This window comes from Dendrobium catenatum, unplaced genomic scaffold, assembly GCF_001605985.2.
Source record: "Dendrobium catenatum unplaced genomic scaffold, ASM160598v2 fragScaff_scaffold_182, whole genome shotgun sequence".
Classification (NCBI taxonomy): domain Eukaryota; kingdom Viridiplantae; phylum Streptophyta; class Magnoliopsida; order Asparagales; family Orchidaceae; genus Dendrobium; species Dendrobium catenatum.
Genome location: NW_021318644.1, coordinates 74,662 through 90,558, shown reverse-complemented (window position 1 = coordinate 90,558; position 15,897 = coordinate 74,662). Strand labels below are relative to the sequence as shown.

General features: G+C 34.6%; 1 protein-coding gene across 1 annotated transcript; it reads right to left on the bottom strand.

Moving 5' to 3' along the window:
- Window positions 1–3,440: 3,440 nt before the first annotated feature.
- On the bottom strand, window positions 3,441–8,873 carry LOC110095005 (protein translocase subunit SECA2, chloroplastic; the record flags this gene model as incomplete). Its single annotated transcript, XM_020820367.2, is given in 12 exon segments — window positions 3,441–3,531; window positions 5,943–6,058; window positions 6,202–6,267; window positions 6,345–6,432; window positions 6,505–6,569; window positions 7,045–7,110; window positions 7,197–7,288; window positions 7,770–7,890; window positions 7,973–8,037; window positions 8,125–8,194; window positions 8,296–8,433; window positions 8,521–8,873. Coding segments are annotated over 12 exon segments (1,194 nt in total), but the record flags the coding sequence as incomplete, so codon positions are not given.
- Between the last annotated feature and the right edge of the window lie 7,024 nt (window positions 8,874–15,897).

Sequence of the window (15,897 nt, the reverse complement as noted above, 5' to 3'; positions counted from 1 at the left end):
TCTTTTCATTGAGGGCTTCCTAGCAAATTTGAAGAAAACTTTAGCTTACAAAAGGCATTAATACAATTGTATGGGGCGGCCAACCCAACCATCCTAATGGGCATAACCTGGAGCAAAAAATAGAAAAATTTGGCCCCCCCTTTTGGGGCCAGTAAAATTGTGATTCATTATGTTAGGAGGAATAATGAGGAAATTATTAGGAAAAATTTTTCAATTTAAATTTAAATAAGAGATGGAATATTATTTAGGGATGTTTCCTAAAATACGTTTAATTATTTAGGAAGATTTTCTAAATTATGTTTAATTGTTTAAGAAGGTTTCCAAAATTATGTGTAATTGTTTAGGAAGGTTTCATAAATCATGTTTAATTGTTTAGGAATGTTTCCTAAATTATGTTTGATTGTTTAGGAAGATTCGATTTATGAGTTAATGTTCTAGGGCTATTTAAGGGGGATTTGTCTAGGGTTTAGAGAATGTTATTGCTGAGTTTTGTGATTTGCTGTAATTCTTTTCTTTGAGGCCTTCCTAGCAAATTTGAAGAAAACTTTAGCTTACAAAAGGCATTAATACAATTGTAGGGGGCGGCCAACCCAACCATCCGAATGGGCATAACCTGGAGCAAAAAATAGAAAAATTCGGCCCCCCTTTGTGGGGCCCAGCAAAATTATGATTCATTATGTTAGGAGGACTAATGAGGGAATTATTAGCAAAAAAATTTCAAATTAAATTTAAATAAGAGAGGGAATATTATTTAGGGATGTTTCCTAAAATATGTTTAATTGTTTAGGAAGATTTTCTAAATTATGTTTAATTGTTTAAGAAGGTTTCTTAAATTATGTGTAATTGTTTAGGAAGGTTTTATAAATCATGTTTAATTGTTTAGGAAAGTTTCCTAAATTATGTTTGATTGTTTAAGAATATTCGATTTATGATTTTATGTTTTAGGCTATGATGCATGGACACGGACACGGTGACACGGACACGACACGACACGGGACACGGCTTTTTTTGAAAATATAGGACACGGGTACGGCGCGGACACGGCAATACATTTTTTATATAGTGTATATATATTAATGTAATACCATATTAAAAATGACAAATAATAATAAATGAATGACATGATAACTTTTCTAGCTTATAATATAAAATATTTAGTACAAAATGTCTAGTTAACAACCACAAAAATATAAGCAAATAATCACTTACTACAACATCAAGCATTCAAGCTTCAACTACTAGGATTAGCTTTAGAGGTTTGCTTTTGGCATTTAATATCATCATCATTGAATATCACTGTTTTCAACTCTGGTTCAACAAGAAAAGATTTGTAATTGTGCAAAAAGAGAGGAGATGTAAATACCTTCACTACCAAAGAGAAATAAAAATGAGAATATTCGATGAAGGGTATTAAATGCAGACGTTGATTTGGTGTTGTAGATAGAAAATAAAAAATTTAGTTTAAATCTCGCTAAAATAAGAAATTATATTTTAAAAAATTATAAAATATTTACACGCGTGTCCAATTTGTTTTTAATATTTTTTAATCGGACACGTTTTCGGGGTGTCCGACACGTGTCGGAGTGTCGGACGAGTGTCGTGTCGGACACGGTGTCGGACACTGCACGCCTTTTTGAGGAGAAGTGTCGGTGCATCATAGATTTTAGGGCTATTTAAGGGTGATTTGTCTAGGGTTTAGAGAATGTTATTGCTGAGTTTTGTGTTTTGCTGTAATTCTTTTCTTTGAGGGCTTCCTAGCAAATTTGAAGAAAACTTTAGCTTACAAAAGGCATTATAGATTTTGATCCTCAACATGGTGAGAAAATATATGATCATAGTGTTGTCAGATTTTCTAATACCAATTACAATGGTGATCATGACAAGAGGATATCTTGGAATGAGTATGTATTTAGTCTCTTTGGGAGTGTCATCAATCGAAAGGCTTGTCTTACAGTTACTTTGTGCACTACAAAGGCAAAATATATGGCACTTAAATAAAGCACTTTTAAAATATTTTAGCTTAAAGGTTTGGTTAAATATTAGGTTTATAATAAGAAATAGTGATTTTTTGTGAAAGTCAGAATGTTATTTATTCAGTTAGCTTGAGACCAAATATATCCTGAAAAGATCAAGTATATTGATGTTCAATACCACTTCTGCATAAAACACAATCCTATTGACTAGCTTACCAAGGTACTCTATGTTCACAAGTTAAAGAAATGTTAGCAACTGATTGATTTGAGTAGTTGTTAATGCCTTTCGAGGCTTTGGGCAAGGAGGTGCTTAGGTAGTTTGGCAATGACTTATTTATCCATTTTGTTCTTTGATAATATGGACGACTTGTTAAACAGACACATTTGTAATTCATTCTCTTGACCCACTTAAACTTTTTGCATCCTCCATTCACTTAGAGCATCAAGGACTTCTCTCATAAGGGTTATGTTTGGCAATTTCTCCTCAAGTTTGTTGATAGGTCTACCACATGAGAGGGAGGCACAATCGCACAAAAAAGAACTTAAGACGGCTAGAGGAAGAAGTGAGGTTTCATGTGATCATCTCGATGTCACAAAAATAGAGAGGCGAAGAGGGTTGCGACTTTCTTGTTGTGATTGTCAGAGAGAGGAGGGATAGGGAGGATCAAGCGTGGTAGTTTTCTCTTGTTAAGGATTGGTTGTTTTTGCTTCTTTAGACTGGAGATTTGGTAAGAGAGGAATTAATCTATAATTTCCTTGACTTTCTTTAGTTAGAAGCTCTTCCAAAAATTAACTAAATATTATCAGCTCTTCTCCTTATTAGTTTTTTATGAATATAATTTGATATATCTTTGTGACTTTTCTTATTTTATCCTTCATAAATTTTGATTGTGAATCATTGTGCCCCCATACCCTATGGGTGTAGGTCATTATTGATGAAATTACATAAATACTAGTGTAAATGCTATGTAAATGCTATGGTGTAGTTCATTCTTGATCAAACTATGGAAAAACTAGCATTCTTATCTATGTCCTTTTTTTATTATTCTATAGCATAATTGTGTGTGCTCCTAATTTTGTTTCTCAAAATTTGATAGTGCTCTCTTTAGTTCTCTAGAATATAGTGATTTGCATCCTCTACTTCAATAGTTTTCTAAGAGGTTAAAAAAAAGCATTTTGTAAATTAGAAGTGAAGTGCAAGAAAATATATACCATGTGACTTATGTAATCCTCATCCTTATGCCTAGTGTGGATAATAAAAAGTTGACACTAAACTTGTGAGCTTCTACAAGATTTTTAAAAATATTGGAGTTGTTGAAACTTAAAAGTCCAAATTATAAAGAAAGGAAATTTTAATACAAAGCTTTTCTCATAAAAAATAAAAGAGGATATGACCCACAAACAGCCAAATTGACGTTAAAATATCAATTGCAAAAAAAAATTATACACTATGTGAGTAGAAATTACCTCATTGATTATAAATGCCCTTCCATCTCTAACAATGTATTGAACATCCCGACGGTAAAACTCTTTGGCTTTCAAAGCATTCATTAAAAACCTGTAAAAAGAAGTTACTTTATATACGAAACAATAACTAATTAAAACAGACTTTTTCCTTGGCGGACACCAACTAATACAAAAGATGAAGTTATGTTTAGATACTAAACTCAACTATTTCTTTTATTCAAGCAACAAATAGACAAGTTGTAATGGATTTATTTTTCAACACAAATGATCATCATTAAGTTTCTCCTTGTCATTGTTTACATAGAAGTTGCATGCACTAACAAACAGATATATGTTCTAATCAACCATAGCATATTGGTCTCAAGCAGGACGGTTGGACCACTTCCTAGCATTTTATATCTTGAACTCAAAATGTGCACTAATGTGGCAAACTCGAGCCAGATATGCAACACAAGTTGGAAACTCATAGTAAAAGTCCAAAACACTTCAACTTCAGGATCAGATGCTTCATGATAAAATGAATATGTTTCACGTATTCAACTTGGTGAGAGGAGATTGGTTTTCAGTACGAGTGCAAAGTGATGAGGACATCAGAAGATCAATGATCTACGGTCACGATCTACTTTTGATTATTATTGTATTTGATGTATTTTGTTTTATGTTTTATGAGTCTATTGTATTCTTTCCGTTTATGCCCTTGCTTAAGGGCCTCATCATGTGTTTTCCTTAGGGGCAATTGTGTCTTTGCATTTTCTTTATTCCGTTGGCTATTTAAAGCCTTCCCCTCTTCATGTAAGGATGATGAATTATTGATAATAAAAATTTTATGTTCTTGTTGATCTCTTAGTGAGTTCATGTGAGGGAGAGGCCCAAGAGGGGCAAAAGCAATACCCGTCAATCTTGGTGGATTCCAAGGTTCGTGGTTCTCTTATCTTTATTTTTCTTTTATTTTTCTTGCGTCGAATTCCCTCCCCAAACTTCTACTCGCCGGCTGGCCATCCCCATCCTCCCCCAAACCCGACGGATTCAACCCTACTCCCCACCGACGGCCTCACCACCCTCAAACTTCTTTTCCCTAACCCGAGCCCTCCCTTTTGCCGCCGACCTCCTTGGGCCGCCCAAGCCGCCAGCTTCCTTCAACCCAACTGCCGGCCACCCTTCCCCACTCTTCCCCCATAGCTCCTGCTTCATCCACCGACCCCCATGCAAATTTTCCCTCAAAACTTAATTTCAATTTCACCATAAAACCTTTCCAAATTGGGGCCCAATAATTTAGGAGTTTGTTTAAATTCAAAATTTGAATTTCAAATTACCTCTTAAATGACCCTCCATTAAAAAAAATGGGAGACTTCCTAATTAGTCTAAATCTGAAATCAATTTTAGATTTAAACCTTTCATTCCCTTTAATTGTGCGGGCCCCCCTCATTAATACCAAACCCCCTCCCTCCCACTCTCTTTGGCCGGCCACCTTAACCCCCTCTCCCCTATTAATTAGATCCCATAAATTTAAGATCTAATTAATCCAATTCCCCCTCTTTTTCCCCCCTAATTCCCACTTGTTTCAAATTCAAATTTCAATGAACTTAATCTCTAATTACCCACTAAATCTGAACTTATTTTCAGATTTTTCCTTCCTCTCTTCCTCTCCTTGGCCTATCCGAACCTACCCGACCCCTTCCAGAAAACTGTGTGAGATTGTCCAAGGCATCCCGTAGTGCATAGTTGCTATCCGACCCTCCCAGGATTCTGTTAACTGCTGGCTAGCAGATTCCTATGCTCCCACACCTGTTATCCAGCCCCGGAACTCCCCCTATCGCTGTCCAGAATTTTTCCATAGCAAAATTCCTTACTTTCCAGCATCCAGGAAGGCCACAACTTGCTGTCCATAGTCACCGGCAGCCAAGGAGCTGGCTGAAACTCATCTACACCTTATTGGATGCTGTGGAGGATCTGTCCACAACAACACCGCTGTTGTCCTGAAGTTCTGCACTTCTTCCCGGGTGTTCCTTAGTGCGAGAAGGTTCGTGGTTACTGTCCACTTCGTTCCCAGCTTTCAAACAACCTTGCCGGAGTGCGTATCTCTCTTGTCTTTGGGTAAACTCGACACCCAACTCTCTATGTTCATAGTTGCATCCTTGAATGTGAATTTATCATCTCCGCTAAAACCTAGTAATTGGAAGAATTGTGTGAAGGATCTTCTTGTAGCGACTAATCTCATTGTTAGTTTAGGGATTATCGTTGAAAATCAACCACGAACGCAATGTTAGATTAATTGATTGTTTTACTATCTTAACTCCTATGCATGTGATTTAGCCTAAGCTTGTCTTACCGCTCTTTGTGTTTTCTTTTGTCGTTAGAAAGTTCATTGTGAAGATATGATTATTGTGGCTTCTAACACTTAAGTGTGCAAACTCTTCAAGTAATTCAACTTTGCATGTACTGTATTACATCACAAAGGATATCAAAAACATGAATATATTTCAGCTAAGAAGTTGCATAAACCTGGCCCATGGATCATTTTCATCCCACAGATCATTAGTCTCAAGAACCATTTCAGCAAGCGCAACCCCTTCCTCAGTCAAATCAACTGAATTATCTTTCAGTTCCACATTATAATGCTGCAAATAAAGTCATTTCCTTATCACAATACATGCAGCAAAGAGATCAAAACCACGATAGTCAAAAGAAATGAAATTCAATTTTGTAGTAAGTATTAGAGCACAAAATTCATCTGATTAAAGATAAAAATACAGTGACTCACAATTCCCTGTACAAGAAGCTCAGCAACTTTGGCGGCAACAGGGTAACGCTCAGCATCCTTACTTGCCTATTCATTCAGATCAATCAACATTGAAACTGAAATGTCAAACGAAAAAGCTGTGATACAAATTTACAGAAAAACACCTCTCCACTTATCAATAATGGATTCCTCCCCTCATCAATGAGGACTGAATCAACTTCATCAACAATGGCAAAATGAAATGGCTTTGGCCTGTTTTCAATGTTTTAAGTTAGTTTAGTCTTCAAACATCAAGGAAGGAACTCATAATACACGTAAAATTACCATCGCATTACAAGTTTCGCTCTATTTCCAGACAGATTGTCTCGGAGGTAATCAAAACCAAGTTCCTGCACAAATAAATTAAGATTGGTTTTGTATTATCCAAACCGAACCCCATACAAGTACTAAAAAAAAAACTCATCTAAATCAGCCCAAAAAATGTAATGAAAACGTTATTGGTGTCTTAAACTGAATAGGCTACACTGAACAGGTAGACATAGATGGATCAAGTTACTACCAAGAGCCTTATTCAGTTATTTGAAAGGGAAAAGCTATCCTATGATAATAATTTCTGCTTCAAAAGGTGTTAGAGATTCTATAAAAGAAGAGTTATTTAACTTAAATAACAAGGTATAACCAACAGCCTCCACCTATGCCCGAAGTAACATGAGCTCCAACATATTCACATAAGATAGGGTCATAAAGAAAAGCTAGCAGCAACCGAAGTATCAAGAAAACAAGACAAAAATAAGCCCACATCATGGATTATCTCCAGAGAAAACGAGGTGTAACAATCATGAATATTTAGTGTTGTAAACTTACCGAATTATTACTATACGTTATGTCACAACTATAGCTCGATCTTCTCTCTGTAGCAGTCATGCCACTCTACAAGTTTAAAAAGTATAAGGGCAGGCAAAACATTTATATTTTTTTTCTGCCAGCAATATCAAATTCAATAGTTGAAAGCACACCTGAATGAGGCCAACGGAAAGACCTAGAAATCTATGAATGCGGCCCATCCATTCAGCATCACGCTGAGCCAAGTAATCATTTACAGTCACCACTGAAAAACAAATATTGGAGTGGAATCAGATGTACCAAATGAAGAAAAACAAATAGCAATTAACTAACAAGTCATCGGACAATCAATGATGTTGAATTGTATTGCATTGTAGAAAAAAAAATCCTAACTTCCCTCTCGAAGAGAAGGATAATTTGTCATACAGATACAAAGTGTTTTTCATGTTCTAGAAGCCATGGAGGAGATGGAAGTGCAATATAAAACTTCCCTTTTCACTTCCAAACAAATCAAAATTTTCAGATGATATTTTTTTATGAACAAAGCAATGAAAAGCATTCCCAAATGAAGCCTAAGCTCCGAAGAATGACCAAACTTGCACCTTTGCAACACATCTCACCACATTACATCATCAAAATGCTTAATGGTTTTGCTTCCGCAAAGTACTTCTTTTTGTCAGTATTCATGCATTTCAGATGCAACAGTAAGAAAAATCATCCATAAAAAACAATTCAAAGGAAGATACCGTGAACTCCATGGCCAGTAAGAGCATTCAGATAAGCTGCTAATGTCGAAACCAAAGTCTTTCCTTCCCCAGTCTTCATCTCAGCAATGCATCCATCATGAAGCACCGCACCACCGATGATCTAAAATCAATATTTCACTATAGTCCACCTTCATCTATCCATAAACCAAGAAGATTTTAAGTACCAAAGAGAGTCAAAACACCTGGACATCAAAATGCCGCATACCAAGCTTCCTTCTTGCGGCCTCCCGAACCACAGCAAATGCCTCTAATGGAGATAGAAACGTTAGGTAAAACAAACACGGGCTCTTTGTATATGACCATGTGAAAATGGAGAGAAGTATCTAAAAAAAACCAGCTTGAATATCAGCAAGGTTTTCCCCTTTGCTCAATCGAAGGCGAAATTCCACAGTCTTTGCTCTCAACTACCAAAAAAAAAAGCCAGAAAATATATAAAAACAATAAAAAGTACTACATGTTTTGCCTAAACTCTTTGATCTTGATAGCATAAAGAGATGCCGCAAACCTGTTCATCTGAAAGCACGAGGATACGAGGCTCTAGGGCGTTCACGGAGCTGACAAGCCGGTAATAATCACGCACAACCCAACTGTTAAGGTTCAAGAGATCCCTCAAACTTATGTTCGTGGCTTGCCCCAAACTCTCCTGAAATCGGGACATGTAAACAAAGGATAAAGAAACAACTTACATGCATCCAACTGGGAGACAGCATAAGTATAAAAAAAAACTCACCTTTACGCAATCGATAACGGCTTTTGACGAAGGGGCAGGAGAAGAATAGGAAGACAAGGCGCGGGGAAGAGAGGTAGTAAAGAACCGGGTACTGCCTAGCGGCGTAATGGGTAGAGTGGCACTGGTGGCTGGAAAAGGAGAAGAGCCTTGCGAAGTTTTAGAGGCAAGGGAGATAGATGGGACACAGAGTGAGATGACAGGGAAAGCATTGGCCATGTGAGTGGGTTCCGTTTCTTGGTCTTAGCAGAATTATTTGCAGCAACAGAGCTCGAAGGGCTCCGGCCCTTCTTATCCGGTAAACCTTCCGCTGGTGAAGAAGGCGGCGAATGGCACAGAGAAGGTGAACGAGCAATGGCCAGGTCAGGTCCTTCTGGCTTTGGGAGGGCAAATTATTGGGTCAGGTGACCAAACGTAGAGATAGGTCCGAATATTAATAAAATATTATTTTAAAATTAGCGCAACTAAAGCGCAAGTCAAAAAGTGCAACCAAAGCGCAACTAAAGCGCAAGTCAAAAAACGCAACTAAAGCGCAAGGTGACGCGGCAAATTTTTATTGGATGTCCGAACTTATTTTCCGCCTCCGATCACCTGACCCAATAATTTGCCGAATGGGAGAGGCGGGAGGAAGAGTTCACACTCGAAATTATTAGTTCCGGTCAGCTGTATCACTGTCTGTGTCTACAGTAAAAAATACAGTCAAATTATAATTATTATAACAATTAATAATTGTGCTTTAACTATTCTTTTACTATAGACAGAGAAAAATCCAAATGTATCTCTCTGTCAGATGACCGGGCCTAATAATGCCGAGTTCACACAGCCACAAACCTCTGATTTTTTGTTCGAAATGATAATATATTGTGCAAAGGCGACTATCGAATCAAAATTACAATAAAGTTTATGGTCGGTTCAAGAAATTAATATTCATCCTTATGCAATAAATAGTTAAATTTATTATTTTGCACGATATTGATTCATAATTTATTAATTTTATTATTATTTATTTATGATTATGGTTTTTTTGGATGACTTTTTTACTATTTCTTAAAATTATTATTTGGTAAAAAATTAAGATTTTTTAATCAGAAAAATATTTTAAGAAGCAAGAAAAAAACGGTCTCAAATGAAGCTTATATCACACATGATGATATGCAAGAGCAATTAAAAATATATTTTAATAGTATATTTAATGAATTAAGAAATTTAAGGATGAAAAATTAGGGTTAATCTAAATAAGCTTTTCTTGATGAATTAAAAGTTGTCCCTCTTTCAGTCTAACCTAGTTGTGATTTTTTCAAATAGTTTTTTTTATGAACTTCACTATATTTTTCTAAAATTAACTAACTGAGTGAATGAAGTTAGTGAGAATGAAGAGTATGTAAAACGCTATCATAGTTTGAAGTCCAAAATCTAACTCTTCACTTTTTACTTATAGGATTAAGAGGCTACAAGAAAGAGTAGGCTTATAATAAATAAAAATAAAAAGTACATGATATGATCAATATAGACTGACACAAACACATGAACTAGTTAGATGATTAGCATGTGGACCCCTATCCATGGCTTGACCCCCTCATCACAAGTGAGTACCTTGGGAAAATATTTGAGGATGTATACTTTCAACAAGTCATGAGACCAAATATGCTGGACAAAATTATGAAGGTGGGTCCCTATGAGTGTAAGTGATTGTGAGTTAATGATGTGTCTAATTAGTGGATTTATGGTCATAGGCCTCATAGATGTATGCTTCCTGTAGCTTAATCATGCATATCTATAATAGGTAAGTGGCCTTGATTGTGAATAACTTTTACAAGAGAAGGGGTTATAGTGGGGCAAGATGTAATACCCACTTGTACAAAATTAGAATAATTGTTGACATGATTAGAACCTAATAAGAATTTTAAGTACGATTGGTTTTATTAACATTTGAATGATTGAAAAATAAACTTAGAAATTGAATTTAGAAAAAAAAAATAATAAGAATATGATTGCCCTTGAGGCACTGCACAATTGCGACACTAAGCTCTATGTATAATAAAACAAATTTTAAGGTTCTTGGGAGCACTACAGTGTTGACCATGCGAAGTTGTGGTGATATCTTTTCAGTTTGGTGAATAACTCTTGAGAATGTTGTAGTGCTAAGGGATGGGTGATGTAGCACTAAGGTCTCTAATTAAGTAGAAATTATTACGTGCATAGTCTAGATGTAGCTCAGTGTTTGCACTCTAATGAAATCATGACACGGGGATTAGACACGTGGTTATTTAATATATATTAATTATTTTATTTTTCTATTGAGAGCCTGACCGACCCAGCACGGTCCAGAGGTGAAAATTTTGAATTCATTAGAGATCAAAATTTGTGAAGTCAGATCACTTTTCATCTTTGGTATTAGAGTCGGTTCATTGTTCACTTTTCATCTTCGACATTGCATATGGCTCATTGTTCATTGGCATTCGGGTGTTATGTTAACTCTTTAAGTTCATCATCTCCAACAAAGTTAGTCTATCATTCTCGTTCAGTTCATCTTCAAATAGATACTTCTTTAGCTTTTCTCTTATATAGGTTTTAGGGTTTACATTTATAGTTTTTAGGGTTTATGATATTTTCTTGTCGCTTTTTTGCTACTGTTGTGACACGCCTTGTTTAACAAATAAAAGTGTCGTGACCCACTTTATTTAACAAACATAAGGCCATTTTTCACACTGTTTAAAAAATGAAAAGGATAGTCAGTTTGACGTACATGATTGGACACTTGCGGTATTGCAAATGGGTAAATGCAAACCTTCATGTAAAAATTTAAGCAGATGAGATTTTACAGTGTGTATTGATTGTGTATTAGTTGTGTATAAAGTGTGTATCGAGTTAGGTTGCACATATTTCATACATTGTCTATGAATTATTTTTTTTCATTTTTGTGATTCTATTTTGAACTTGTACTAGCTATGTATTAACTTTGTATTAATTGTATATTAACTGGGTATTGACTATGTATATGTTGTGTATCAATTGTATATCGACTTTGCATTCTATTTTTTAAATTAGGTTGTGCATATTTTAAATATCTATGAGTTATTTTTAATTATTTTGTGACTCTTTTTTGAACTTATATTAACTGTGTATTGACTTGGCATTAACTATGTATTAATTATATACTAACTGTATATTGATTGTGTATTGACTGTGTATCAATTATGTATCGACTGTGTATCAATTATGTATCGACTGTGTATCTATTTGTATTTCATTTCCTAAATTAGATTGCACAGATTTTAAATGTGTGAGAGTTATTTTTTATTCATTTTGTGAATCTATTTTGAACTTAGTATTAATTATATATTAAATGTGTATTAATTGGATATTAATTATGCATTAACTATGCAATAATTATATATAATTATGTATCGACTTTGTATTCCATTTTTAATTTAGATTGCATATATTTTAAATGTTTATGAGTTATTTTTATTCATTTTATCACTTTTTTGAACTTATATTAATGGTGTATTGACTTAGCATTAACTGGGTATTAATTGTGTATTCACTATGTATTGCTTATGTATCAACTGTGTATTAACTATGTATCAACTTCATATTTCATTTTCTAAATTAAGTTGTTTAGATTTCAAATATCTACAAGTTATATTGGTTCATTTTGTGACATTTTTTTTTAACATGTATTGACTTGTATTGATAGTGTATCTACTTTGTAATTCATTTTTAAAATTTGGTTGCACAAACTTTAAATGTTTATAAGTTATTTTTATTTATTTTGTTACTTTTTTAAAACATGTATTTACATTGTATTGACTCGATATTAATTGTGTATTCAATGTATATTGATTATGTATCAACTATGTATCGATTGTATATCAACTGTATATCGATTGTGTATCAACTTTGTATTCCATTTTCTAAATTAAGTTGAACAAATTTCAAATGTCTATGAGTTATTTTCTTCATTATGTTACTATTTTTAAACTTGTATTAATAGTGTATTGACTTGAAATTAATTATATATTAATTGTATATTGACTGTGTATCGACTTTGTATTCTATTTAATAAATTAGATTACATAGATTTTAAATATCTATAAATTATTTTTATTCATTTTGTGACTCTTTTTTTAACTTATAGTGACTGTGTATTGACTTGGTATTAACTATGTATTAATCGTGTATTAATTATGTATCGACTGTATATTTACTATATATTAACTATGTATTAACTATATTTTACATTTTAATTAGGATTTTAAATTATGAATTTTTTGTGATGTTTGTAGATGTATTTTTAAAAGATTACTTAATGTTTTAGACCATTAACTTTAGAACTATATGAGACTCGTTCGTCAAGATGTTAAACAAAGATGTCGAGGACACCTTAAAGAAATTAAATATATATCAATTTCTGAAGTTCCTATCATTCCAGCAGAATGTTACCATGATATACGAGATACTCTCATTATTGAATATTCCTCATCAATGCTTTATCATCAAGAGTCATGAGCTATGATTCAGCTCAGATGAAGTGGTCTTTCTTACAGGATTACCAAGTATATATGTTGATATTATATGAGAAAGCGAGTGTAGGGACCATAAGGGATTTTTTAGTTTCTAAGGTTAATAGGGTGGCTAGGAATTTTGCTAAGGAGAGCCTATTGGGTTATATAAATAGTTTTATACCTTTGCTAATTATGTGTGCTGAGAGCATCTAAGTATCTTTTTAATTATTAATTCATTTTATGAATTTATTAGCTAATATTATATTTTATCATATACAAATTTGATTTGTGGAGCACACTTCAATAAATGCCCCAAGGAACCCTGACTAAAGAACCCATTTCCTTCAGTGTGTTAATATATATTTACGTTATCCTACCAAATAAGTCTCCAATTTATTTGAGGAGAAAAGGGATAGACAAGTATGCATAGATATTTATTCTAGAGCACATTTCAATTAATGCCCCTAAGATTTGAGATTTGGTAACAATAAGCTAATTTTTGTGCAAATTGTTTATTTCCTCCATGGAGTAATTCAGGATGAAGTGGACCTCATACTAAATGACTAATTTGTCATGCAAACCTTCCAAGCACCAAAGCCCCCTCATTCTCCTCAGCAAATCCCCTCTCCAACAACAACAACAACAACATCAAGCCTTTATCCCACTACGTGGGGTCGGCTACATGAATCCTTTTTCTCCATTGTGTCCTATTAAAAGTCAAATTCTCGTTTAAATCTAATAAAGAAAGGTCATTCCTAATATTTTCTAACCAAGTCTTTTTAGGTCTACCCCTACCTTTCTTAACATAAGTCAAATCTAATACCTCTACTCTCCTAACCGGGTCATCGGAAGGCCGCCGTTTTATATGACCAAACCATCTAAGGCGACTCTCTCTAATCTTATCTTCTACTGGAGCTACTCCAACCTTTTCACGTATATGCTCATTTCGTATCCTATCTCTAAGGGTAAAGCCACTCATCCACCTGAGCATCCTCATCTCTGTCACACTTAACTTAGTATTATACTTCTCTTTTAATGGCCAACATTCGGCACCATAAAGCATTGCAGGCCTCACTACCATTTTATAGAATTTTCCCTTAAGTTTGAGGGTACATTTCTATCACATAACAAGCCCGATGCATTCCTCCACTTCAACCATCCAACTTGAATTCTGCTGATAATATCCCCATCTATTTCACCATCACTCTGAACAATAGATCCAAGATATCTAAAACGTGTACTCTTATTAATGACTTGATCGCCCAAAGTCACAATCCCCTCAACTATTAAAACACCAAACTTTCGAAGGAGCCTTCTTCTGTATATGCCATTGGCACAACCGATGTCTTGTATTAGGGAATACAAGCTCTATAGCCCTAGCCATTGCTTGATCCTGATCAGTGAATATAGTAATTGGATGTTTATTATCCATAATTCTTAAAAAGGTTTGAAATAACCAACAGAATGAATCAATTGTTTCATCAGATAGAAAGGCCATCCCTAATATAATGTTTTGCCAATGATTATTGACTCCAATAATAGGGGCACATACTAAATTATATTTGTTCAGACGGTAGCTTGTATCAAAAATTATTACATCCCCAAAGCAGTCATAATCCACTCTCCCCAAACCATCTACCCAAAAAAAGTTTACCAACCTGTCTTTCTCATCAGTTTGCACATCCCATGCAAATAGATTGTCTTCAGCTGCCCGGTTTTTGAACAATTTGATTAGCGAATTGCTATCCCCATTCTCAATTTTTGCTCTTCTCTCCTTTTGAATATAGTTGTATGCATCTCTCTTGGTAAAACCCAGATTTTCTACTCCTCCAACCTCCTCAGATAGATAGGAAAATGCATTTACTGTTCTTATTCCCGCATCTGCCATTGATTTCAGAACAGTGGCATTCTCTTCAGTGATGTGCCTAGATGATCTCAGCAAATGTTGATCATCCGGTTTAGCCAATTCATGGTTGTGTGTTTCGACTGAATTTTTCGCCGTCCATATCCCTTCTTCACTAACATAAAATCTCACCATAGCAGGACATCCAGTTCTTGTAGTTGATTTTCTAAATTTAACCTTCTGTACATTTTCTGTTTCCTTCTTGAATCCAGATTTTGAACATACAAAAACCTTTGTTTTCAACTTCCTGGTACCAGGCCAGTAAGAAAGATGTTCTTTCCGAACACTGAACACCGGGTCGTCGGGCTGCTACGTGGACTGAATTTATTGGTGGCCGAACCTATAAAACCATTCGGTCAAAGGACGTAATAATTGTTCCTAGCTTTGGGAGGAGAAATTATTGTGTGTGAAAATCTAGTCATAGAAGATGTGTTCGGTTGCCAATGAAATTATTATGTGTGGCATGCTTACGTGAAAAGTTAGGATATTCATTTGATTTGCTACCCAACATGTTTGTCTTTTCGCGACTGCAGACGAAGGGAAACCCGCCCCGCCCCACCCGCCCAACAAAATGATAAAAAGATGAAAAGTCGGAAAATTTTCACATTTCAAGCGCTTAAACAGTTTCCGTCATTCGCTCCAGTTCTTCAAGGTTCCTGCAAAAAAAATCCTCTAAAAAACATTCAGTAATCTCTTCTACTCAAATGGAGGAGGAAAAGGATTCACCTGCAAAGAAAAATGTACGTTAATGCTTACATTGTAATAAAATGTACTCTATATTTTTTTGGTATTCACTGCGTATTTGCTGAAGAAACAAAAAATAATAATAACATCCCGATAACGATAAAAAAATATATTTTTCTCATCTTTTACGTTCTTTCTGCGTATATTCTTTGTATATTATGTGTATATTCTACGTATATTTTGTTTATTCTCTATGTATATGTTGAAAACTCAAACCCTAACATT